General features: G+C 43.9%; 1 protein-coding gene across 1 annotated transcript; it reads left to right on the top strand.

The window, feature by feature from the left end:
• Window positions 1-22,398, top strand: LOC126544577 (organic cation transporter protein-like). The gene is made up of 11 exons (XM_050191989.2): window positions 1-39; window positions 1,838-2,217; window positions 5,104-5,207; window positions 5,814-5,968; window positions 7,948-8,116; window positions 10,866-11,013; window positions 11,507-11,598; window positions 13,224-13,438; window positions 16,298-16,479; window positions 17,514-17,659; window positions 22,273-22,398. Exons 2-11 carry the CDS (start codon window positions 1,849-1,851, stop codon window positions 22,346-22,348), a joined length of 1,656 nt encoding a protein of 551 aa, XP_050047946.1. The 5' UTR covers window positions 1-39; window positions 1,838-1,848; the 3' UTR covers window positions 22,349-22,398.
• Window positions 22,399-24,765: the final 2,367 nt, after the last annotated feature.

The raw sequence follows: 24,765 nt of genomic DNA, 5'->3' as shown, positions 1-24,765 counted from the left end.
CATTAGGTCACCTGAGCATTGTGAGACGGGAGGTGCGAGGTAAGTGAGAATTCTATGCGCGCCTTTTAAAATTTCTAAATGACTGCATTGACTGCAAAGATGTAAAGACACGATATTGAAAATTATTGGAGAGTTTTATGACGGATAAACAGCATCTATTGAAAGCATGTGGATATTGCTAATTTCTTGTCTGGAAACTTTCGGCTATCAGACAGTGCGGATGTGCACGCACCAGAAATAGCACAGCGAAAATAGACTTGCTTTCGCTAATGACATACGTTTTGGGGGGGGAAGCTTGCACACTAGACATAGCAAAAAAAAGGTCTATAAAATAAACATTGTCCGTTCACAAATATGTGAGTATGCCACAGATCTGAATTTAGTTTTTAAACTAAGCAGTCCTATGTTCTAAAAGCGGGCCGCTACTGTCGCGAACATTGGATGGTGTAACGCCACTACGGAAGGAAATAACTTTTGAAAAAAGTTTGCTACCAGATCATATTTGCCAGTCTTTGAGAGTGCGTCTTATTCTAATTATGTCGCAAAGCAGATGAGTAGGGAAAATATTGGATTACTAAAATGAAACTTCATTACCATGTTAAGTTTAATTAAGCTTCACTTTCACAGTTATTCTCCACGTGCACCATTGGAGGCCTTTAAGCCATTGGTCATTTTCAATGCTTTTTGGAAACCCCAATATTGTTATGGGTTGCATGGCTGTAGTGTATAATGCTCGTCTACCTATAGCTGTCATGGAAAGCATATGCAAGCAAAGAACAGTGCTATGTTGCTGTAGAAGCCTACAAATGAGTAGTAAACATCAGAAAAATCTGAAAGGCTCTTTCAACTTTCTGTGATACTTTTGCCGCCCATGCAATCTACATAAACAATAACTTCCGGAACTGACGGGAAATCTTGCATAATGGAAGCATACTATAGCGGTAAGGCTTTACTGGCTGTATTCTTGGCCACGTGGTACATCAATACATTTCTTGCGACAAAAATCGGTGCACACAGCAGCTTGCACGACAAATTTCGACATTTTCCGGAGGTATCCATAACCATGCACATGACGCGGGCACCCTATCTGAAGCACGCAGTACTTTACTCTTGTCGCATGACTAGCACACAATGAGCCTATGTCGATTCGGTTTGTTAGTGCCTATTCCTCAAGTACTTAGTCGTTTTACTAAAGTTAGAAACCTGAGCAACCTGGCGATTAGTTTGCGACTAGTATCTCACAAGCACCAGGACAGATAATGTTGCGATGTCCTTTCGTGTACTTACGCCTTCGCGCAGTGCTTATCAAGACGAATGCCTTCCAACTTTCCCTTACTTTTCATCTTATCCCAGGAATTCACAGAGACATTACTTATCTGATGGTACATAAAATATTGGGAAATTCTGTCACTTCTCTAGGACATTTCATTTTCCACACACACACACACACACACACACACACACACACACACACACACACACACACACACACACACACACACACACACACGCACACGCACACGCACACACGCACACACGCACACACACACTGACTGTACATCCCGCAGCGCTGATACACTTGAGGCGAGTACCAGTCACGAATGCTGTGGACAAATCTGCCAAGTGACCAAATCCAACACTTCCATGGTTTCACGCTACTGAAGAGCAGTCGTGCATACTTGGACGAAACCATAAACACGATGACTTTGTGATGCAACACTGACAGGCCTTCTTGTCATCCTTTTCGTTCCTTCTTGTGTCCTTGTTTGCAAGTATCCCTTCTACTACCATGAATCGTCGCCGCCTTGCTACGCTTACAGTGGTTCCAAACTTCCAGGTACGGGCGATATGACGGAGGTGGTCGACCTGATCGGCCACTTCGGGCCTTGGCAAGCCTGTTTCATGGCCTACGTCACCTACCGTGGCATACTTACGGGTCTGAACAACCTCGCCTACGTGTTCCTCGTCACCGACCACGACCACTGGTGCTCGCGCCCATCTCTGCCGGACGGTGTGCTCGCAAACCTCAGCGAGACCGAATGGAAGGAACGGTTCATCCCGTTCGACCCGCAGTCCAAGTCGTACAGCCAGTGCTCCGCGTACGGCTTGCTGGACAATTCCACCGATGGCGAGCTCATTCCCGACAACAGCTCGGTGAAGAGCTGCGACGCTTGGACGTACGACGAGCATGTGTTCGGACACACGGTGACGGACGAGGTGAGATGGTGGCCGAGCCGTATTTCCTCGAAGGGCTCGAAGGAATGCCGCCACTGAGGAAGGTCTTCAGCGTGTGTGTTTTGAGTGACGCATTGCAATTTCTGTAAATGCGCAAGATAAGCATTGTTGAGCAGGCAAAAAGAAATTGCGAATGAGAACCCGTCGCAAAAACCCCGAATTTAAAGTAGCGAGAGAGGTATCAGGTTTGATGAAAAAAAGAAACTTTTTTTCATTTCGATCAAATGCGGGTCTATAAGTGCGGACAAATTACAAAGACTTTCCAAGAAAGCCATACACTTCATTTTATGTTCTCAACGACAAACTTCTTTACTAGACCTAATAAGGTAAGGTGAACTCCGGCGCAATATGAATTGAAATTGTGGTTCCCGATAAAAAATTTGTTTCTCAAGTATTTAACGTCAAGAAGTTAAATTGACGCTTAGTACCTCTTCAGTTCTCCAAGAGCTTAGAGACTAGACATAAGGACTTTCTAACAATTAGCAACTTAATAAAAATCAAACCTCTAAATACTCCTATTTTTTCAATAATTATACCTGACTCCATGGAATCACCTCCCTGAACATACAGTGACGCAGTACTACTTGTCAGTTTCTATAAGCACCTCCATTCAAAATATTCTTCACAGGTTTTGCATTTTTAAATTGTTTCCTTTATTAATTCTTCCTCAGGTTGAGATTTGAGCAGCATCAGTTAGGCTTCCTTGTAATAGTGGTCTATTGGGTTTGTTTACGTACTGTCAATAAGTAATCCGTATCTAATTGTGGCATCTAAAAAAAGGAGAAAGAGATTATACATAAAATTTTACTATAAAATAAGCTCTGTGGGCAAAAAAATTACTAAGGCAGACATTTGCTTTAGCAAGCAGAATAGTTTGTGCTATGACATCAAATGTCAAGTAGCAGTTCTTTCTCTAATTTCTGAAGCGTCATTTTCGGTATAGTAGGCCAATTTCACTAAACTAATCGTCATATAGGTTCGCGATGTCACTGCATTGTCTAGTGCACAGGCTTTTCTGCGTTTTTGACGAATAAAGTAAATAAACAGAGCTTAACTGCTTTTCAGTATTGAAGTTTACTTGTCCTGCCTGCATATGCGAGTGGAGGCAAAAACTAAAGGATTCATCGGCTGATAAGATATATGTGCTCCTAGAGGCTGGCATTTAGGCCGATGAACTCACTCTTAAACAACATGATGTTGCCCCTCTAAACATTGTAAAGGATGTTTAGAAGGAGCACAAGTAAACATGACCGATATTGTGCAATGTTCGAGCTCCATGTTATAAGTCATTTCCGGGCAGGCTCCCGCATGCTTGTTTATGAAAACGGAAACGTAAAATTATCGGTTAGGCTATACGGAGGCCGCCACCGCCGTGAAATCACGTGAAACAACTTGAGCTTGCTGATGGAAGCGTATGGGCACTGTGGCACAGAAATTATGTTACCAAATACTTAGGTAACATTTAATCATGCATTTGCAAAGCTTAGAAGCTTAACGTATGATACAGCGAGTGGGGGTTCTACGGACGCACCTTGCAATCGTGCTCGTTTTCTATTGGTCGTAAGCCTGCCCTAATCAAAGTTGGTGGGCGTGAATTAAGCGTGACCCTCTTATGCTACCCGAGTCCCTCGACGCCATTTCTGGACCTTGTGCGTCATCCAACATCTGCAACAAACTGCACATTTTCCGGCCTTACAACTCCCGATTAGTACAGCTTTGAGTTTGAAGTGCTATGCCTACCATGGGGAGAGAGGGAGATTTTTCAAACACGACTTCTGCCGCTGACACACATACCTACTCCGGAGCTGTGCCTGTATGAACGCCGAGTGAGAGGCTATATTTAGCTCCGATTGCATCTGCCTGGCACGACAACGGTGCCGTCCCTGCACGTGATCTATGCGTGAATAAGCCGTGGCTTTTTTTCTTTGCACAACAATACCAAAGTAAGGCGCGTGAGTAGCACGGTTTCAAAGAGATAAGCGGCAATACGTAGTATCACGTTTTTATTTCATGTCGATTTAGCGAGCGACTCCTACGCTGACCTAACTGAAAGTTTTGCGTATAAAACGATATCTGCTGACGGGCTTTGCATATTTCAGGAACGAAACAGATCTTTCCTAAAGTACGACACAGATTAGATGTTGAACAAGGGGTATACGTATGAGATGTGTTCCCATTGGGGGGATGGCTCTACGTAAAAGGCTTAAGGAGGAGCACCAATGCAGTTGCGTTAGTGTATTCGATCTCTAGTGACGCAGTGAACAGTTTCAATGCTTTAAAAACTAAATATTTCTTCACTCGCCGTACTTCGTCCTGATATCTTGATTTTATGTCAGCGCTTCCGCCCTCCCGCCACTGTCTGTTGCTCTTCTACTACATTTTAATGCAGTTTCCTAGAGCCCATTTTATCTTATGGCAATAAATGCGTTCCATTCACGCGCAAGACATGCAAGTAGTGCGTCAAAATAGTTTCTGCTCAGAAAATTGAACCGTTTTTGAATAGAATGTACAAAGACCAAGAGAGGCATCGAACAAGATACGCCTAAAAAGTTCCAGTGCGCCTAAATCATCATATAAACTTGTACAAGTGACTCTGGAACTGGAAAACGAGGTCAAATGAAACGACGCTGCGAATTAGGAGTCCCTCAGTCATTTAATTTTTTTTAAGCTTACTGCAAACAAAGCCTATTTCAAAAATCAAGAACTTGTTGCAGCATTCTTGGAGGATAATAGAGAAAAAAAAAGGGGCAGAAGGCTCCTCGTGTTGCAATTAAGCTTATGTCCGAGAAATTTATTTTAAACGCACTAAAGAAGAAGAAAAGTGCGTCCATGCGTTTCTTTAATGAATTTGTTACTTTTTGGTTTCAGTGGAATCTCGTGTGCGATAATACATGGAAGAGGTCACTGATACAAAGCACCTACATGGCTTGCTTGATGTTGGGCATTCTCGTCATAGGTAATCTGTCAGACAGGTATGTTTTTGTCTCGATTTGCCAAGCCTAAGAAAATTTGGCAAGTAAAGCACATTCCCGTGCGTAATAAGTACGATGTGTGTGTTTTTTTGTGCTTAATACTGGAAAACTTGTTTAGGTTTTACGCTATTGTAGTGAGTACACTTTCTGTAGACTTCGTTTAACAAGTTGATACCGTAGTGACATTTCGTCTTAAGAAAATCCGTAAACAGAAAATCGCTATGGGTATGGAATTTAAAGAAAGAGAATGGCTGACTTGTTTTCAAATATTATTTTCTTAACGCTGGGAATGCTTGCTGAAGTTCGTGTGCTAAAGCAGTACAGCACGGCACTCCGATGTATTGACATTTCATCTCAAAATACCTATTAAGTGAGAAATTGCGGCAAGTGCATCAAAAGCACAATTAACTCTCATTTATACAAAACATAGAATAAATCAACGCAGTCTTTGATTAACGCAATTTTACTGGCAATTGATGCCGCATAACGAACTCTCTACATCTTTAAATCATTTCTTGCGTGGTGTTTACAACGCGGGCACAATCCTTCTGTATATAACCTTACCACGATATCTCTGTGATTCATTTCTTTGTTCTCTTTTTTTAGATTTGGAAGGAGAATTGTGGCGGTTCTAAGCACTATCTGCCTGTGCGCTTCCTCGTTTGCACTGACGTTCAGTTCGAGCCTCAACTTCTTTCTGACAGCCAGAGTGGGCGTGGCCGTTGCAATTTCCGGACTCCAGGTGGCCTGCTTCAGTCTACGTAAGCTTAGTTTACAACACATTCCGTGCTGGGACAGCCCGTTCGTCTGTGTTATGCGTCGTACAATAATAGGGCGGCGCTTTCTTTGCAAGCCCTCACAGAATTAGCTGACAGTTGCTGCTGCTGCTGCTGCTGCTGCTGCTGTCCTACTGAGTAGTGCACGTGCCTACAACCGCATATGCGCGCTCTCCAGGTTTCACTTCGCCTAAGGCACTGTGATAAAACGGGTGTAAAAGCCAACCGCATGATTAACTTTCTCGTCGTAGTAATTCCACCACGGCTTACCGTTATTTATTCTACATATTTCAAAAATATCTTTCACCCTCGTGCCATTACGCCTCTCAACGTGCATTCACGTGACCTGCTGTTTGCATTTCGGCGTTGTTTTTGAACCGCGTAGTGCAGAAACATTGCATCGCAATGAAGTCGCAACCGGTATGGTGAATAAACAAAGCCTTAGCTTGCACGTTGCATAGAGTGGCAATAGAGGCAATTGTTCGCATCGGAGTTAGTTTTATAGCATTGAATTGACCACTTCTCTAAAGTTAAATTGATTCCAGCATGGGCGTTGGTTATGCACAACTTTTCAGAATTAGAAAGGCACCTGCCCATTGACCTATATTGACGGGAGCCGGGTGGGAGTGAGTTCCGGACATTATGCTCACTGTCATGTTGCAGCGCACGCACTACGCTTACAACAAACTCATAAATGTAGTTTTAAATAGCGAAATATTAAAGTGTGCTCTCAGTAGTGGGGCTGCTTCACGTATTTTCCTTTCCAGTCAGTTGGTTAAACAAATAAAAAAGTTATACCCAATATGACATACTCAACAAAAAGAAACAAACATGCAAAAAAACAAACAGGGGAAGAAAATGAACACATCTGACATAATCAAAGCTCAGGCGTGCAAGCAGTAAATAAAAGATGGCTAATAAAAAATATATGCGTAGGTTACTTTCAAAAGCAAAACAGTTTACCCTCATATGCAACGTTTACTGGCTGCTTTGATAGTAAAAAACACAGCTTCTCTAAGGCTACGAAGTTGTGTCGACGCACATCGAGTTTTTGCCCCTTTCATGTGAAATTTACTCTTGTGAGTAATTTACTTTCAGAAAATTTTATGGCATCATCTGTGCTTCAAAAAAAAAAAAAAACAATAGGAGCGGATTGAAGTAAAACGTTCAATTTTTCTAGGATGTTTTATATATTTATGTAGTCTGAACTACATGGATCTGCACGCACAATTATATGAGTGCAAGGACAAAATAATTTGCATGAAAATGAGTGCAACGTGAAGACGCATGGGTGTTTTAGGAGCCAGACCGGCAGTATTAGTTAATGCCGATCTACTCTCTCAAATATTACTACCGAAATTAAGCAAGTAAAAAAAATCAATCTTTACGATGTAGAGCTACCGCCACCAACCAACCAGTGGTGCTACCATTCCAAATGCTTTTCTACCATAATCTGCGCGCGATACCAAATGTCGCGATATAATTAAACTCTGGAGTGACTGGAGAAACATAGAAAACATTTTAGACCTGTTCCTTAAGGTATTGTGATCATCACGCGTAAGCTTAGTAACTAGAACTGTAGCCGCGGCGTCCAAAAATCAAAGCGAGTGAAATAATGGGGGTGTAATGTCAAGAATAAACCCGTGGGTTAGGAGGGCTGCTAAATAATGTTGGGTATTCTGGATTAATTTAGACCCGCTGGCGCTACTTACATCAAAATCTAACTGTGCCCTCACTGCGTCCAGAGTGTAGTGAGGCCGCAGAGCATCCTCCAAATGAAATTATTATTGTAATTCGAGAGACCTTACCATTAGATCTTGTGTGGTGGTCGCTAAGTGATTAGAGCTGTCAGTCTAATGCCATATACGCCCGTTTGTCTTCACATTCGTTGTGAAGTAATGTCACATACGAAGAAGTGACACACGAAGTTTTAATTGATAAGCACTTTTTTTTTCTCACTATAGTGGCAGAAACCATTGGGCCGAAATTTCGGATTGCACTTAATGTGTGCTACGGCTACGGCTGGATTACCGGAGTACTTCTGCTACCTTTAATCGTATGGCTTGCGCAAGACTGGAGGAAACTGCTTATCGTTCAAGCATCTTTCGCAATGCCCCTCTTATTGGCCATTCCGTGAGTATTTGCTTATTTTATCTTTTTTGATGGTAGGAAAGCAAAAAGCACCTGTTCCTGGCTGGAGCAGGATATGAAAAGTTCAGACAACTCAATCAATCTGACCCAACTCGATCTAATTGAATCACTCTTTTCTCCAACATCAAAGGTTTACGACGATGAGGTCCGCGGTCAAAAAGCAGTTTAAAGGCCTTGGCGAGGCACACGGAACAGCATACATAGCAGGAAAAAAAAGTACTTAGGTGTCCGACATGCCAGGCTATTTCTCACACGCTCAGTGTTACAGCGTGGTGTCACAACACACCACGGAGTAACTTGGCGTATCATTAGGAGTGAAAACGAAGAAATGGCAAGCTACCCAAAACAGGAGGAGAGGGAAGAAGAAAAAAAAGAATTAAATATGCAAATTCAACGCGTAATTTGGAGTCTGCGTCAACGCAGCTTTCGTGAAGCTGCTAATTAAACGCTACATTATTGTTCAACTTCTGCAACGAGTTTCGCCGCACAAAGGTTACGCGCCTGCACGACAAATCAGCAAGACGCGGAACTCCCCGCAATGCGAACCACGTGATCCGCGTGACCCCGGATTATACTGCTCCCGAGATTGACCCAGCCTTTATTACGCATCTCCGGCATCATCTCAGCTTACTATTGCCCTATCTCCAAGACCGCCCAACGTTCCTCAGCCAGAAGCCAACCGAGTAGAGGCGCCAAGCCCCGGTAAAGAAGGCACGGAAAGCATTGCCTTAAAAATGAGTCTTGCGCTTGTTCAGCGTTTATTTGTTGCACCGAGGATATTTATGTGTCGTTTGTTGTTTCACCCCGCAATTTCATAGAGAGCAGGGTTGGTCACCGGTACCACAGTGAGGGTATAGTGCAAATGGGGCTGCATGTGATCCAGTTCGTTATGTGAGCGCTGTCCTTTGCGTGAGCTATTCCGCAAGTCAGCAGCAGAAGTAGCAGCCGTGGCAAGCAGAGTCCACGAGGGTTCGCCTGGATAGTTTCGCTTTAAATGTGAAAAGCGAAAAACGACAGATACGAATTGATGCGTCTGCACACACAACAGCGTTATAAAACTGCAGCAGAGCTTAAGCGTCTTAAGCGGGCCACTGGCATAGCCAGACATTTTTTCCGAGCGTGAGGGAAGGGTGGGACGCACTTGATCGGGGACGGGGACGGAAGGGCGAGGGACGGGGAGGAGTACTGGCTGCGTCCCATACAAACTGCCACTGTTGCAGCCGCTGCTGTCGCCCTACGACTGTTGCCGCTGCCGCTGCGACTTTGCTACCACCCCTGCCGCTGCTGCTGCTGCTACTGCTGATGATGAATGCATCACGACGTGCAATTAGGCCACATAGAAGTCTACATGCTCATATCTGTCAGAAAAGCGTAGAACGCCGGATGAAGGTGTTGCGCGTGGCCTTCAGAAGATCCAGGAGGAGGAGGGTATTTATTTCTAAGTCAAAAGCCAGCGCCACTCGAGAAACAGTACAGTTGGTGCCCACGGCTTGACCTACATGTTCCACATCTGAGCGCAATCCCTGCCATAAAGATTATCCCCCGGATTGAAGTAAGCACACGGTTCGTACCGCGCAGCTGCCTAAACAGCAAGCAAGGCATCCGTACCCTGGTGCCCCGTCTCTCTTTGTGAGAATGCCAACTGTCAGAAAGAAGAAAAAAAACCACAAACACTGCATCATTCAGCCGTTCTGGCGGTTCAGCGCGTCAAGTGCAAGAGCTGCATGGATGACACCCATATATTAGTTTATTATCCCCTTTAGCCATAAATTCATTTTCTGCGTTATAGCTTTTGAGCCACCAAAGTGTTGGCATCTTTAAATTCATGAAAAGCGTACAGCCGCAGGATGGATTAATAATTTTCATTTATTCAGTAAGATTTCCGAAGTTCGCAGAATGTAAACCGCATTCGAGAAGCCACGACTGGGATGTCAGACATGAGAATATTATCTAGTTGATGTTTAGCATACTTGGAAAGCTCCAAACCACTGTCGCGCCACTTCGAAAATAATAATCATGCCTGAGGTAAATTCGCGCGGAACGCGATAAAAGAAGTAAATCCGAGTGCACAGTAATACACACTCACAATGAGAGCTAACAACCAGTCGTCTATCTTCCCTCTTGTTTTACTAAAAATCCTCCGCACGTATGCTTTCAACTTGTAGCACAGTTCCAATCAGGAGTGTTTCAAATGTATCTACACGTTTTAAATACTATTATTTCCATTACCGCTTTCTCATTTGCGCGCCTCATTGGCATGTATTCTTGTGCATACGGCATTTGAAGTGTCTAAGTGGGCGCAGCGATTCGTGACCAACGAAGTAACAGTGTTGGAACTGCTCGGCGTAACGTTAAGGCCAATGCATGTTTAAATTTAATCAAATGAATTCGGACCACATCAAGATACTGCCACCGCTGCCGCGTGTTGAACCCGTGGAGTTATGCTGAGCAGCATAACACGACCGCCACGCGGCTAGTAGTATATGGCGGTAACCACCTTTATGCTGCCCCACCTTGTGGTCTCTATTTGACACTCAACTCTCGTGTATTATTGCATGAATCGTATTCCCCTGTGTTTCTTTCTGTCGGTGGTGACTGGCACCAAGCGGTTGCCTGTCGTTCCTCCTCGTTTCGATCAGCCTATCGGGAGTGAGCGACAAATATAATCGAACGTAAAAAAAAAGCAGTAAGGAATTGCTTACGATATGTCGTTGACGGTTTGAATTTTCAGATGGCTGTACGAGTCGCCCAGGTGGCTCGTAAGCATGGGAAAGCAAGCTGAAGCGTGCGATGCAATCCGCAAGATTGCGCGGTTCAACAGGAGGCAGCTTCGGGACGTCGAAAAAGAAGTGGACAGTCTATTGAAGAGAAAACAGAACGTAAGGAAGCTATCAAAACGGCGCTTCGAGTAGTCTATAAGCCCGTATAAAGGCGGGGGGTGACGAAGACAGACGCAGACGTGCGCTAACTTGCAGCAAATATTGATTGAGCGAAGCATCGTGATTATATACAGGGGAAGTTCAACAGAATACATGTGAGGATTCAACAATAGAAGCATGCGCAACTCAGCGTTACTGCATAACGTAGTTGCTCATGATTTTATTATTCGTATATGTTCGTGCTTCGCAAATCCGGTCTATATAACTAAGCTTTTTCCCTCAGTAAAACATATTTAAATGTTAGCGGCCATTTCTACATTTAATAATTATCCCCGTCTTCCTTACATGCTTCAACGCTGCTCTTTATGATATACCAGCTACCCCGATCCTAAGGCTGAATCTTTGAGGTCCAAAGCATGATCTAAACCAGGCGGGACGTCACTGCAGCACCTTGAGCATGAAATGCATCCAGTGCGTCCTTTTTTTTGTGCAGGCCGCGCAAGGTCACCAGAGCAACGTGTCAGTTTTTGGACTCTTCAAGACAAAGTACCTACGAAGAAACACTCTGGTGCTGGTCACCGTCTCGTAAGTTCAATCAAGCTGAGTCAGTCTCATTAGACGGAACAAAGGAATTTAGGGAGGCCATGCAAAGCTCGATGCAAATACTGGTGTTTCTAAGTGCATCAGGGAGAGCGAAATGCAGCTCAGGACAGCGGAGATGGTGCAATAAGATAAGAAAATTGGCCGGAATACGATGAAATACGCAGGCGCAACGCAAAGGCAGTGGGAGGGACCTTCGCTCCACAGTCGATATAAATTAGACTAATGAACAATAATTCAATAATTATATCATTCAAATGGTAACCTAAGTAACACATCATTCAATGTATGGAGAGAAGGATCAATCAATTGTCGACCTAACGATTTGAATATTTCAACACCTAGAATGCGAGTGTGTCCTTTACTAGCGGTTTGGTTAACAATTGTAGTTGCAAGTCAGAAACTCGCGCATAACACAACGTGCTGCTACATTCAATAATACCAAGAAATCGGTCACATTATTCCACGTTTCCAAAATAACACAAGCACTGGTGCAAATATAGAACACCGCGTGAAGCCAAATAAGTGAAATGAGGCAACAAGCCACACGACATATTCGAACAAGCAAAATCGCCGTCACCTTGTGAGCTGCTTTGACTACAGTTCATTGAAAAGGCTCACCTATGGCAAAAAAAAAAGCGCCTTGGTGTCCTGCAGCAAACTTTTTATTAACCGTTGTATGCTTCATCACGTAAGTTTTGCGGAAACAGCAACTGGCTGAGCAGCTTTTAGGTTGGGTTGGAGGCGCCCTTTGGGCAGGAGTTTAAAGGAATGTCCTTCAACTACGTAAAACGACCTAAATATTTCTACCCGCAGATTCCTCACAAACCATTTTTTGACGAGCAAAACTGCCTCCAAATAGGGACGCTGTTGTCTGGGCCCCTGTAGTTTAACTTGGCACGCAAATTGGAACGGGCTGTCTGGCCCGGAAGGCAGGACTTCTCATGTGGGTCATAGGACTAGGTGTGCAAAATCTGCTTACTGCTGGCATTTTTATGGGATGATGTCCATGATTACTTATTCGCGAAAAGTGACGCTTTTCAATTAAGAAAGCTGCAGTTTTAGCTCGTGACGTCTAAGGGCATTTGTGTTTGAAGCCCGTAACCTGTGTTGGCTGAAAAAAAAACTGACTTCGAATGGCTGCAAAAGACGTCCGACTCCGCGTGTAGTAATTGAATGCAATGATATGCACAAAAACAGAACCGGAAGGATTGTTTAAACTTTCGAAACGCTGGAGTGCAAAGCTAACGAAATCCCTAAATATTTCGTGGTGGTAATCAAGACACGATTGGAGCATCCGTGAAAAAAAAAAGCATGGAAGAACTAGGCACCGGAGGTCGTAATGATGTGTAATCTTAAAAAATAAAGTTGAGGCAGGCAATGTAGCACATTCAATACTCGATGTAGTATTACCTATTTAGCCTGCGCAGTCTACTAGACTAACCCGATTCAAAGGGAAAGCCATGGGCAGCAGTCATCACAACCACCCTCATTAGGTTTGCGTTCATTATTTGTCTCCCATAATTATCACCTCCTTCCATGACTTAGTTCCAACGATTTCATACGAATGCGACTGAGGAAGCCGTTTAATCGAATCTGGTCCCTTTCAGCTTCCTGTCCTACATAGTGTACTACGGATACGCGAGGACTGCCACTACTCTCGGCGGAAACCCTTACCTGAACTTTGGCATCGCCGCTGGTCTGGAATGCGCGGGCTACACTGTGTCCCTCGTCACCACCAAATATCTCAGGCGAATTCCCACCATGATTTCGAGCTACGGATTCTTCACTCTCACCCTGCTCATAACGGCATTCACGCCCAAAGGTGGGTGCCCACTGGCGTCCCCTCACGCCTACTTCCCCACACTCACGTTCGTACTCACGCTTACCCCAAACCAACAGGTGTCTGCTCAAGTTGAAATGTCTGCTCACACTCATATGCACTCGCGGATTTGAAATGAATACTTGAGCCAGCAAGATGAGAATGGGTCAGTGCGCTCATTTTATTGAGTATGTGGAGCTCTGGCTTCGTGGTTCTGATAAGAATATCTAGTGTGTATTCAAAAACGTTGAACTTATAGAAGTACACCTACCAGCCTCCTTTTTTCTAGTCTAGAGAAATTAAGAGATCTTGCGCTCACGAGTGCTTTGCTTCACTCAACTATAGAGTTTTATTTTTTGTACTCCGTATTAATTAAAGCACGCACCGTTATTGTGGGAGCACATCTATTCGGGAAAGTTAGGGCAAAGCACTCGAAGTTTTGATTATCCCCACTGAGCTTTACTATCCGTTTATCTCTCTTCTCTAACGATTCCCCACTGTATGGTTGCGAAACGGAAGCTTCGTGGTTTTGCAGGATTCCCCGGTTTATAGAGACAAAATTACATGTTATTTCATTAAAATCGGCTATTCTGCCCAAAAATAACTAGAAGTAGGAAGCACTGCTAGGTACTATGCGTTACAGGTTGTCGAAATGAAGCGTTTTTCCCTCTCCCTCTCCTTCAAAGTAACGTCAAGGTTTAACAAACGCTTTGTTCACACTACTTCAAGACATAGGCTTACCTTAGAAGCTCTACGGTATTTACGCCAACACTGCAACCTTTGGCTCACCTGAACACAGGGGGACCACAAATTTCCTGGCCTATTTTTTATTTTCCGACAATCCTGTTCCTAGAAGATTTCTGTCGTAGATCCTATTTCCTACGCAGAGTAACATGGGGTCAGCTACGTACGCACTGGGAGACTTCTAGCAATTACATTCTAGAGGTTTCTCTCTCTTACCACGATGTTTAGCTTCCTGTTAACAGCTAATCAATCAAATTTATTTTCACATAAACAAGAGAAGCAATATTACATTCTTGTGCACAGGAAGCCCAAAACTCATTCTAGAGTTGTGGGAAGGTCTGATATAATTATTACAATATAGTAACAGAACAATAAAAGATAGGTAATGTCAGTGACACAAGACATGTATTTAAATCAACTTCAATTCAAGAATCACAGGAATAATAAATTATTGAGCAGTGAGGTAGCTTTATGAGAAGGAAAAGGTACTGTTCTAGTTTAGTTTTAAAAAAAAGGAACGGTATTTTGGTTCTTTATGTTTTTCAGGGAGTGAATTCCACTGTTTCGTTGTAGAGAAATGAAAATATTCCCTAGTTTGTTCGAATAACTGGGACCTCAAGCGGCGCTTATGATGAACGAGTATTTCGCCGGACTACCTGAAGCTGCAATATGATGTCCGCACAGCGTATTATGTAGCGACGCATCTTAAGCAATGATTTTCCTACGTTCCGCAATTTGATCTACTGGTAGGATGTTTAATGAAGAAACAAATCGAAATGGGTAGAGTCACGCTTACCTAGAAACAGGGTAATGTGTATATAGGCCTTGTTTCTGGGAGAACTGCAAAGTAGCGTGGAAGGGTTAATTTAATGGTATGCAGCAATGACGTAAGTTATGTGGCAACGAATGAAGCAATGATAAAAGAATAGCAGGGTTATGAGCGATAATAAATGTCGCAAATTGTATTGTATCGGCGTGCTTCTGCATAATTTTTAGGCACTTTTTTCCATGTCGGTTCTATGATAGTCTGCTGTCTAACGTTCTACCAAGAAACTTAGTTGGATGTACGCGCTGTAACAAGTAATTATTATAAATGTAAGGTGGGTTTGAATGTAAGACGCAGGTTTCTTGTACAAAAGAAAAGAGTAACTACTTTTCGACTTGTTAGGGACTCATTCGCTTGCGGAAGGCCGCACAGAAAGCCGTTGTAATGTTCTCTCAGCGGTTGCACACAGTTGTCCCTTTTCAGTTGTAATGAATATGTTAGTATCGTCAGCGTATACCACGTAGTCCTCGGACAGATATGATCGAATATCATTTATGCATACTAAGAATAAGAATGGTTCCAGGATCCAAAGCTGTGGGCGACAAACTAGGATTTCGCACCTCTCCCCCTCAATGCTGAAGTCCGCTAAACTATCATGATGTACGGCTTTTGCACACGAACTAGAAACAAGCCGGAGCCTTGATAAACACAAGCTGAAGTGTTAATATATACGAACACATCCGATCCCACATGCACACAGGACCAGCGCTGTGTTGTAGGTATGCCTACTGTATTTGTATTTTCGTGCTGTTTCACCGTGAATCTCTTATAGCAACTAAAGGGCCATTCTTTGTCGGGTCTTCCCCACTTTTATAATTGTCCACAGGATGCCAAACTAGTTCGTGTCTCTGAAGCAGCTCATCTACCCAATGGCGATGCGTGGATCAGACAGAGATATTTCTTGAACCGGAGAAGCAATGATAAGAAGGAGCAATCTGAATGATATGAAAGCCGAGTCCTTAGACTTCGCAGACACCTCTATGGGGCAGCGAATACATCGATTTCTTCAGAAATTGTTGTTTCTGTGCAAATTATTCAGCACTTTTCTTGCCCTCGGAGTGCTCAACATTAGCGCTGCAGTCCCTACGTGTACGTAGGCGTGCTTAAATCCCCACCTCATGTGCTCTTTCTTTCGTGTTTTAGTATAGAAATATTAGATAAGAAAGCACTTCGGTACTTGTTTCTATCTCACAGCCTGTAAAAAGTTCTGGATGTTCCTGTTCCTGAACTTCCGCCCTTTGTCTCGTTATCGGAAAATAAAATCATGGTACGTCACTTGTTTTTGTACGCAGAGTATCTAGCCCTGCGAACGACTATCCGCATGGCCGGCTGGTTCACATACACGTTAGGCTACACCACTCAGTTCGTGTTCATCAACGAAATGTTCCCCACCGTCGCTCGAAGCGGAGGCTTCGGGCTGTGCACAACTGTCGGCCGCTTGGGGGCCGCAATAGAACCTTGGATCAACGTCTTCGTAAGTACGCTCATCCTATGGCTTTCTTTTGTTTTGTAGTGATTTATTCAATCAGAATGGTCTAAACTGACAGAACTAATAAAAGCACATGTCATCGCACATAACCTATGTGTGAATCAAGCGTAACTGCTAGAAAAAGTTTTGGCATTCAGTTGAATAGCCTGATAAATTTTCTGTGCCAAGTTCGTAGAATTTATACTGTATAGAATCCGCACAATGTTCGACTTACTTTCTTAATTAAGGGACAACAGAAAACCTGGTCAGTTAACAATTTCATACAATTGTGAGTGCTCCAAAGGCACTGACATCGTGATTCCCGATAATATACCCATACTTAGGGTCAACAAAGAGTATTAAAAAATTATAATTTTAGCGCTGGCAAAGCGACTACGTTTGGATTTATACGTCTACAAAAAAGTATGCTAAAGTACTTTATATTGGACTCTATTATATCAACGAATGGGTCCATGCTTCGACAAGCTGGGCTTATTAGGCTTATACCAGTGTAGGCAATATAGATTATTAGGCTTATACCATATAAAACGAATATCATACCTATTTTCGGCATGACGTCTTTGTTTCCACAGGCTCCACACGGCTGGCATTGCATGTGTTCTTGTGGTTCAAAAATTACCTGTTCTGCTTTGATAGCGTTAAACAAATTTTCATAAGAAAGGCTATAAAAATTCAGGATGTCATTTGGCGAAGGCGCTAAGTTAAAAATAAATAATATGGCTGTGAGTCACAGAGGACTTGGACGCTTGAAGGGCACGTGGACGTGAAGCACTTTAAGGACGCCAGAGGAACGCTACGTAGGTTCGCCCCGCAGTCTATACAAAGTGAGATTAGGGACAACACGCTTGAGAAATTTTAAGGAAGCATCGCGATTGGTGTAAAGCGCCCAATGCGCCATTCTTATTGCCAGATAATCATTGTCTTTCGTTCTGAGGTTATTTCTGCAGGTAAAAGTCCCGCCTGGTATCGTCATTTGTTTGCAATGCTAATTTGAATTATGATTTTGTTATTCCTTTCAGTTGATGTCGTGGGGTGAAAAGACTGTTCTTATTTTGTACTCGGCGATGCTTTTTGTTATATCCGCTGCGATGATTTTGCTGCCGGAAACATTTGGCAGCCCTCTGCCCGACACTCTCGAAGAAGGCGAGCTCTATTCAGCACTCAAGTAAGTTCCCATTGTTGATTATTTTTCGCTGGCTGAGACCGAGACAAGAAGTTAAAACAAAGAAGTCAGAATGGCCAGACAGATCGTATACAAAGATATAGTGCTTGATCTAAGGCCCGGCTATTGATTCCGCAATATTTTTGTGTGTGTGTGTGTGTGCTGAAACACGGGAATAAATCATGGACCTATAATTAAAAAGCAGTGTGGTGGAGTAAACAGCCGAGGCGTAAACCCAGCAGTCATCGCTCTTTTTTCCTTTGCTTGCGTGGGTACGTTCACGTTGCCAATATCAGCAATTTCGCCACTTACGCCTTGTTGGGCATTTCTCACAGTTTTCATTAGACTCACTTTCAGTTATGGGGTTTTACCTAGGAAAGCCACAATCTGATTATAAGGCACGCCATAGTGGGGCACACCGGAATAATTTCGACCACCTGAGGTTCATTAACATGCTCCTACATCTTAGTACGCGGGTGTTTTCGCATTTCGAGTGCATCGAAATGCGGCCGCCGTGGTCGCCATATGATATCGCGACCTCACGCTCATCAGCCCAACACCATAGCCATTAAACAACCAAGGCGGGTATCATTAGACGCGCTGTTTTAGCTTCGCCGCTATAACTTAGCAGGTAGACCTATTCTCTAAAATTTCTATTAGTTTATGAGGTGCACACTATGGTCTCTTCGGTAATTGAGCCAACCAGACTTCGCACTTCGCTTCGGCGCCGAAGCTGTGAAATTCAAAATTTGCACAACAGCTTCCGCCTTGGTGCCCCTAATTGTACAAAGACAGTGTAATTGATCTGCCCGCCTAGTTTACGGAAGTCGTACCGCGTCAACTCGAGATATAAGCTGATTTTCATACGCTTACTCCCCCCCCCCCCCCCCGCCCCGATTCTTGGTAACGTAAAATACTCGGTCAGTTTCTACAAAGAAGTTCTGAATAACCGCATGCGTGGGTTTTGTGAAAGGACAAGGCTTTCGATGTAACACGTCTCATTAATTGATTGATTTGAATGAAATAATAAATGTTTACGTCTATTGTAAGCACGAGGAGCAGTGTTCAATGATCAAAGTATGGTAACATGAGGTATACGGAAGCACTCCGGCCATATAGCCCTTAGAGCAAACCTTCTTATGCAGTGAACAGCAACATAAAATATTCACGCAGAAACTCCTCTGCGTAAATCTAAGCATCTAAGTATGCTTACGCATACTTAGATGCGTACAGTGCTTACGCATCTAAGTATGCGTAAGCATTGTACCACTTGTTCGTCTCGAAGCAGCCCCGTGTCGTCCTCAATATTATGAAATTTGATCCAACCGGTAAGCGTCAGCGCTGCGGCAACACGAAGGTGACTTGATGAGGCAAGCAAACTACTGCAGGTGGCGGCGCCAAGTGCACTGATGACGTCCCTGTCCTTGCAAGCTGGCATCTCTCTTTAGGGCCTTATCAATCCGCGTCGGACTATTATGCGTCGCGCTGACCATATCTTGAACGCGGCCTCCTCTAAATGGGGTGTTTCGTAAATTGTTTTAATCATGTGTTTATGGAGGACGAGAGGATGCTGTTCGTATTTCTTTTTAGGTGCCGAGATCTTTCTAGGGCGCTGTCTGTAAAGAACGTTTAGTAAAGAGACTAAAGCTATTTTGCACTCTTAAATGTGTTGGCTTGTCGCATGGTAAGATACCTACGTTTGATCAGAAAAGGCTTAGTGTAAAAAATGTGTTACCATTCTGACAGCCCTTCACGCACAAAACTAGCTGAGGAGAGAATTGGAGGGTGATAGCTTTCAAGGCACATTTGACGAACTTTTTGAGTCGTCTGTCGGAGCTATCGCCATTTGCACTCGCCAGAAAAGGTCGGCAAACAAGATACCTCGATTGGCTCTCGTCAGTGATTCGATCTCTACCCTTAAACGCGAGAATGTTAGGGCTTGGGAAAACCAAACACCCTTTATAAATGCATAAAGGTGTTTGAATGTTGTGTGTCAGTGCTCAAGAGCTATTACAAAAGTTTCACAGTGTACCGAAAAGCATTGATTTTAGGCTGCAGATAGTATGAAGGTTAGTAGAATTTGGCACGCTGTTTGGGAGTCTAGTAAATGATGATGTCAACACATGCTTGCGTGCCAGCACTGAAGGATTCAGATGCGTGTTTTCACAAAGCAAAGCGAGTGGTCGCCGGGTTGAGCATAAGCCAGACAGCCGTACCAACAACTTCTTTGCAGCAACGGAAAGCGATTATGGCCCAAGTGATAAGTGACAGACGCGTCGCAAACGCTGAGGGAAAGTCGGTTGTTTGCCGCTTCGGGTCCAACGCGCGAGTGGCGTTAGTTCAAAACACGTTTCGAACCTTTGAGCCTTTGACCTAGACGTGGTCTTGCTGCGGTGTTTCTCTATGTTTATTGTGCGCATGTGTGACAAGGTGATATCTATAGGAAGACCTTCCCAATATTAAAGAGTTGAATAGTGCTTGTACGTCTTTGTGTGTTCTTTAAATTACAATTAAGTTATGGGGTTTTACGTTCCAAAACCACGGTCTGATTATGAGGCACGCCGTAGTGGCGGACTCCGTAAATTGTGACCACCTGGGATTCTTTAACGTGCATATAAATCTAAGTACACGGGTGTTTTCGCATTTCGCCCCCATCGAAATCTGGCCGCCGTGGCCGGGATTCGATTCCACAACTTCGTGCTTAAGCAGCCCAACACCATAGCCGGTAAGCAACCACGGCGGGTTGTTTTCTTTCTGTGTGCGCTGTCGTTTCGTGGCACTAAGCTTTCTCGTCAGCATTTGACAGCACGGCTGCATGAAGTGCGGAGCGAGGAGTCTCGTAAGCACAGGCTCCATGGAAAGGGCAACATTACGAAAATATTTTAGCAATAACTTTGCATCTGTAGAAATGATTTCAAACGTCGGGTCTGTAAATTTAATCAGAGAATGATGCCTGCCTTGGAAAACGAACCCTGAGTTCTTGTGAGCTGTGCGAAAGCTATGGGAAAAGAAAACATGCCATAGCATATGCCAATTGTGATACGGCCGTTGTGTGCGAGATCCCCGGCCATGCGGCCAATCGTAGGTGGAAGAGACAAGCCGCCGTCTTAATGAAGAACGCAGGGAATATCATATAAATTTAAATAATAATGAACTGGCCGACCAGCATGCGCGTGCAACACCATAAGTGTCAGTCCCGGCTTCGTAATATAAGTATTCTTGGCAGGAGGAATATTCGCGTGAAAATAATATTGTTTTCACGTGAGCAAATTTCACGTGAAAAGAGAACATTGAAGCCTATCATAAAAAATATATACAGCGCAGTATGCGTAATCCGTGAAGACAGCTATATAACTGCGAAACGAGATTTTTGGGATGATGGTTTTCCTGACAGATGTGAATGATGCGTGCTGCACACGCGACAAGGCGTAAACTTACCATTGGGTGTTCACCCGAAACAAGTTATTAGAAGTGCCTCCTGCGCCGTCGTGATTCTCTTTTTTTTCTTATCCATGTTTAGCGTGCTTCATTTTAAAGGCAATTATGTCGCGCAGCACCTAGACGCTAAAAACTGTTTACAAGCATGGGGTGTATCTTCGTTCCAGAGACAATAATCACCATCTGCATTGCCTCTGTTTCCTTTATCGAAGACTCTGCGTTCGCTACTTTCTTATCATGTTTGCTGTTTTACGTTGATAACGCGCACGCCCTCCGGGACCTCAACGTACCACGCATGCGCGTTACAGAAAGGAAAAAAAAAACACTCAAAGGACAATAATTGTTGTGGTGCAAATACTCTTTATGGTGCACACAATAAGCCAACAAGTTCGTCTGAAGTATCCTGAGATGCTCAGGGCTGTCTAAGCAATATAGAATTTTTCATTGTGCATAGAGAAAACCGCCGTCTTGGAAACGTTTGTTTTGTATCAATGTGTGAATGACAGTCTGTTGCCTGTTCGGCGTCAAATTAGCAAAGAAATAGTGACACCTTTCAAGTTACGGGGTTTAACGTCGGTAAGGAACAGACCGGCTACGAGGACCAGCACAGCCTCCCATTTACTATTTACTACCTTTCCAGGTTTCAAACTTGGCCTATCTCTAACTAAACAAGTTAATTTCTACTTCGCCGTCATCAAAATGCGACGGCATATCGAACCGACGACCTCGAACCTATATATATATATATATATATATATATATATATATATATATATATATATATATATATGCACACACAACTACTAAGCTGATAAAACATATCATGCAGTTATTCGAATAACTTCTGTGAGGGAACTTGCAGGAAGGCTCTACTTATTCCTGGTCAAATGCCTTTATTTTTGTCTCGTGAGCAATGGTGGGACAATTTTCTTTTTGAAGAAGGGAGAGCAAGGTTTACCTATTGAGATAGCAACCAAACGTTTCCAAATGGCCGTCTGCTTACATTAACCTCACTGTGCAGAGAGTAGAAGTGGCTAGATAATCTGGCAATCTTAACCTGGCCGTTAAAGGCAAAAAAATGTAACAAAACCATTTGAATGCAACGTTGGCGCTTACATTTTTATCATGGCGGTGCTGTTGCATATGTGCTCATTACGCTTGTTTTCCTTTGTTTCAAGGTTATCGAAGAAAATGAAAGCTGCAAGAAGAAACACAGATTTGTACAGCGTTGTGGAAAGAGAGGACCGGGATTAGGTGAACAAGATCTGAGCCGGCGTATACTTAACTGAAATAAACAGTTACAATAAACCCTGAAGAAAACCACATTCCCGCTTACATCTTATAGTGCCGCTGTTGTGCGCACCGTCCTGCGTTTAGCGCAAGCGTCCTCCCTCGGCATCCTCTTCCTTTGGCGTAACCGATCGAACCAGCGCTGCGAAGGATGAAAGAGCGAATGCGCAGGACAGCAGGTGATGAAAGACGATGATACCGAAGAGAGCAAGATGAGGAAAGCGGAGAGGGAGGCTATGAGAAAAGCGCGAGAAGAAAAACGTAGTGTCGCGAAAGACGAGGCCTGCGGCGACGACCGGAACGAGATGGCGCCACTGTAGCGCACCATCGTCTCTTGACCGATGGCCTGCGGATTGCGCGTCGACCGATACCATATACGGAAACAAAGCGCTGCATGAGCGGACGTCTGTCGGCGGCGGCCGCTGTGACTCGTGCCCACGCGTCACCCACGCGCTGCTTCTCGCGATCTCCCGATGAGCGAAGCAGTCGTGCCACACCACGCTCAGTTTGCAATGTGCCGCACGAGACAAATTGTGCGCGCCAGCCAGGATGTCGCGAAATGGAAACACACATAGAGCTGCACTCAAATTTCACATTAAGGAGTATTGTAATCTGCTGTGAATTTTTTCTTTTTTTACTTTTAAAGACATTTGTACCTGTTTTTGTAAACGCTTTAACTTCCCTTTTTTCGAATATGGCGCTTTGTCGCGTATGGCTGGTCACCTGCCGTTTGTATACGTTCCAGTGTCACAGTGGTAAAAGCATCAGCTTTAAGACTGGAAATCCCCGGGTTCTAAGCGGGACGAAGTGTGTCCTCAATTTTTCACTCATTGATTTGCATATTACTTTTTGGCGGAGATAAATTACAATCACTGCCGGGCACAGCATCAGCCACTAGTACGGAGTGCGGTTGCGCTGACATATCCAGAGGCCCACACCCCCCTTAATTTTCGAGACATACCTAAACTTCGGCGCTGCAAATATTGAACATGCAGTGGCTCTTGAATCTGTCCCTGTATGGTGTGAATGAAACTATACTCTCGTTGGAGCCCCAGTGCAGGTGTCATCGTGACATATGCATGCAGATTCACAAGCTTAGAGATTGCTTTTAGAGAAAAAGAAAATTAATAATTTCCGCTTTTTGCACTGGCCGCTATGTACCCAATTGTGTCTCATTTCTTGAACGCTGAAAACTTTCTCCTTAGCAAATACGAAATTCCCAGCCTCAGATCTTGAACAAAGTATGCGGAGAACAAGCTTCCCCCCCCCCCCCCGAAAAAAAAAGTCCGAATTTACTCATAATTAAGACTCGAAACTCGACATGATGAGTGCACTGAAAATTTCATCATGGCCAGTTTTGAATCCAGTCCTGCATTTCAAGCTACGTTCACAGGCGGGCAAGAAATATTGGCTATATCGCGGAACTCCCGGTCCCTATTCTTTTGATAAAGGGAGTACTTCAGGGATACAAGCAATGCATTGGCGCAATTATAAATAACCACAAGGTGCGTTAAAACAGTAACAGTGCGAGCAAATTACGGCGATGCTCACGCGTACCAAACTGCATTGAATATAACGTAAACCTTGATTTCAATGCATTTTGCAAACAATAACCTTTCTCCTCAAGGAATAAAAGTACAGCGAAATGGGTAGGGGAGGCGGGGGAGCATCTTCAGCGTTCGGTTAGTTTACTGACAAGCTGACCATGCTTTATCTTAGAAGCACGTTGAGCTAAGCTATTTGGTAGGCTTCATTTCCCTAACACGCCTCGAACAAACAACTACAAAGAGTAGTCTCACTCAAAAGGCCTTGGCAGTCTCACCCGAAGGCGAAGCATTGAAAGCGACATCAAGGTTTGGCATTGCGCTGAATGCGTCTGAGAACGCTGGCGCGGTGACGACCGCGGCAGTGGCATCGGCGGCGTGGGACTTCGCCACCGCACGAGATGAGGCTTTTCGCGAAGCCGTCGACCTTTGCCAGTGTTGGCGCCAGCAATGAAAGACAGGACTGCGTAAATTTAGCTTGACATTTGACTTCGCAGAGACGAGTAACTATATGCAACGCGGCTGTGTTGTATACACAGCTGCTCCACAGGAATGCTAGCTGAGCTACAATTATGTAAAATATTCCACACCGTATAATAGTCTGAGGTAAGCAGAACTGTGTGAAAGTTGTTTAGGAGCTATAATGATCTAAAGCTTTTGTGAAAATTCCCACCAATTCGGTCTAGGCCATTCAGTGGTCCCATGCGACAAGAGGAAACCATCAAGTACCTCTCGATTACTATGAGTTAACACAAAGACGGTGCGTGCAGCATCAACAAACCAACGTATCACGCAATTTTATGTATTTATCTGTGTTTTGGCCGATGAAAACGTATT

Source organism: Dermacentor andersoni, chromosome 10 (assembly GCF_023375885.2).
Source record: "Dermacentor andersoni chromosome 10, qqDerAnde1_hic_scaffold, whole genome shotgun sequence".
Taxonomy (NCBI): domain Eukaryota; kingdom Metazoa; phylum Arthropoda; class Arachnida; order Ixodida; family Ixodidae; genus Dermacentor; species Dermacentor andersoni.
The sequence above is the reverse complement of the archived record's forward strand: the minus strand, read 5'-3'. Positions and strand labels throughout refer to the sequence as shown.

Excerpts from the sequence above, each read along its gene's own strand:
- LOC126544577 (XM_050191989.2), top strand. The coding sequence starts at position 1,849 with ATGACGGAGGTGGTCGACCTGATCGGCCACTTCGGGCCTTGGCAAGCC. Across the intron at positions 13,439-16,297 it reads AACGGCATTCACGCCCAAAG|AGTATCTAGCCCTGCGAACG; the intron begins GTGGGTGCCCAC and ends TTTTGTACGCAG. Across the intron at positions 17,660-22,272 it reads GAGCTCTATTCAGCACTCAA|GTTATCGAAGAAAATGAAAG; the intron begins GTAAGTTCCCAT and ends CTTTGTTTCAAG.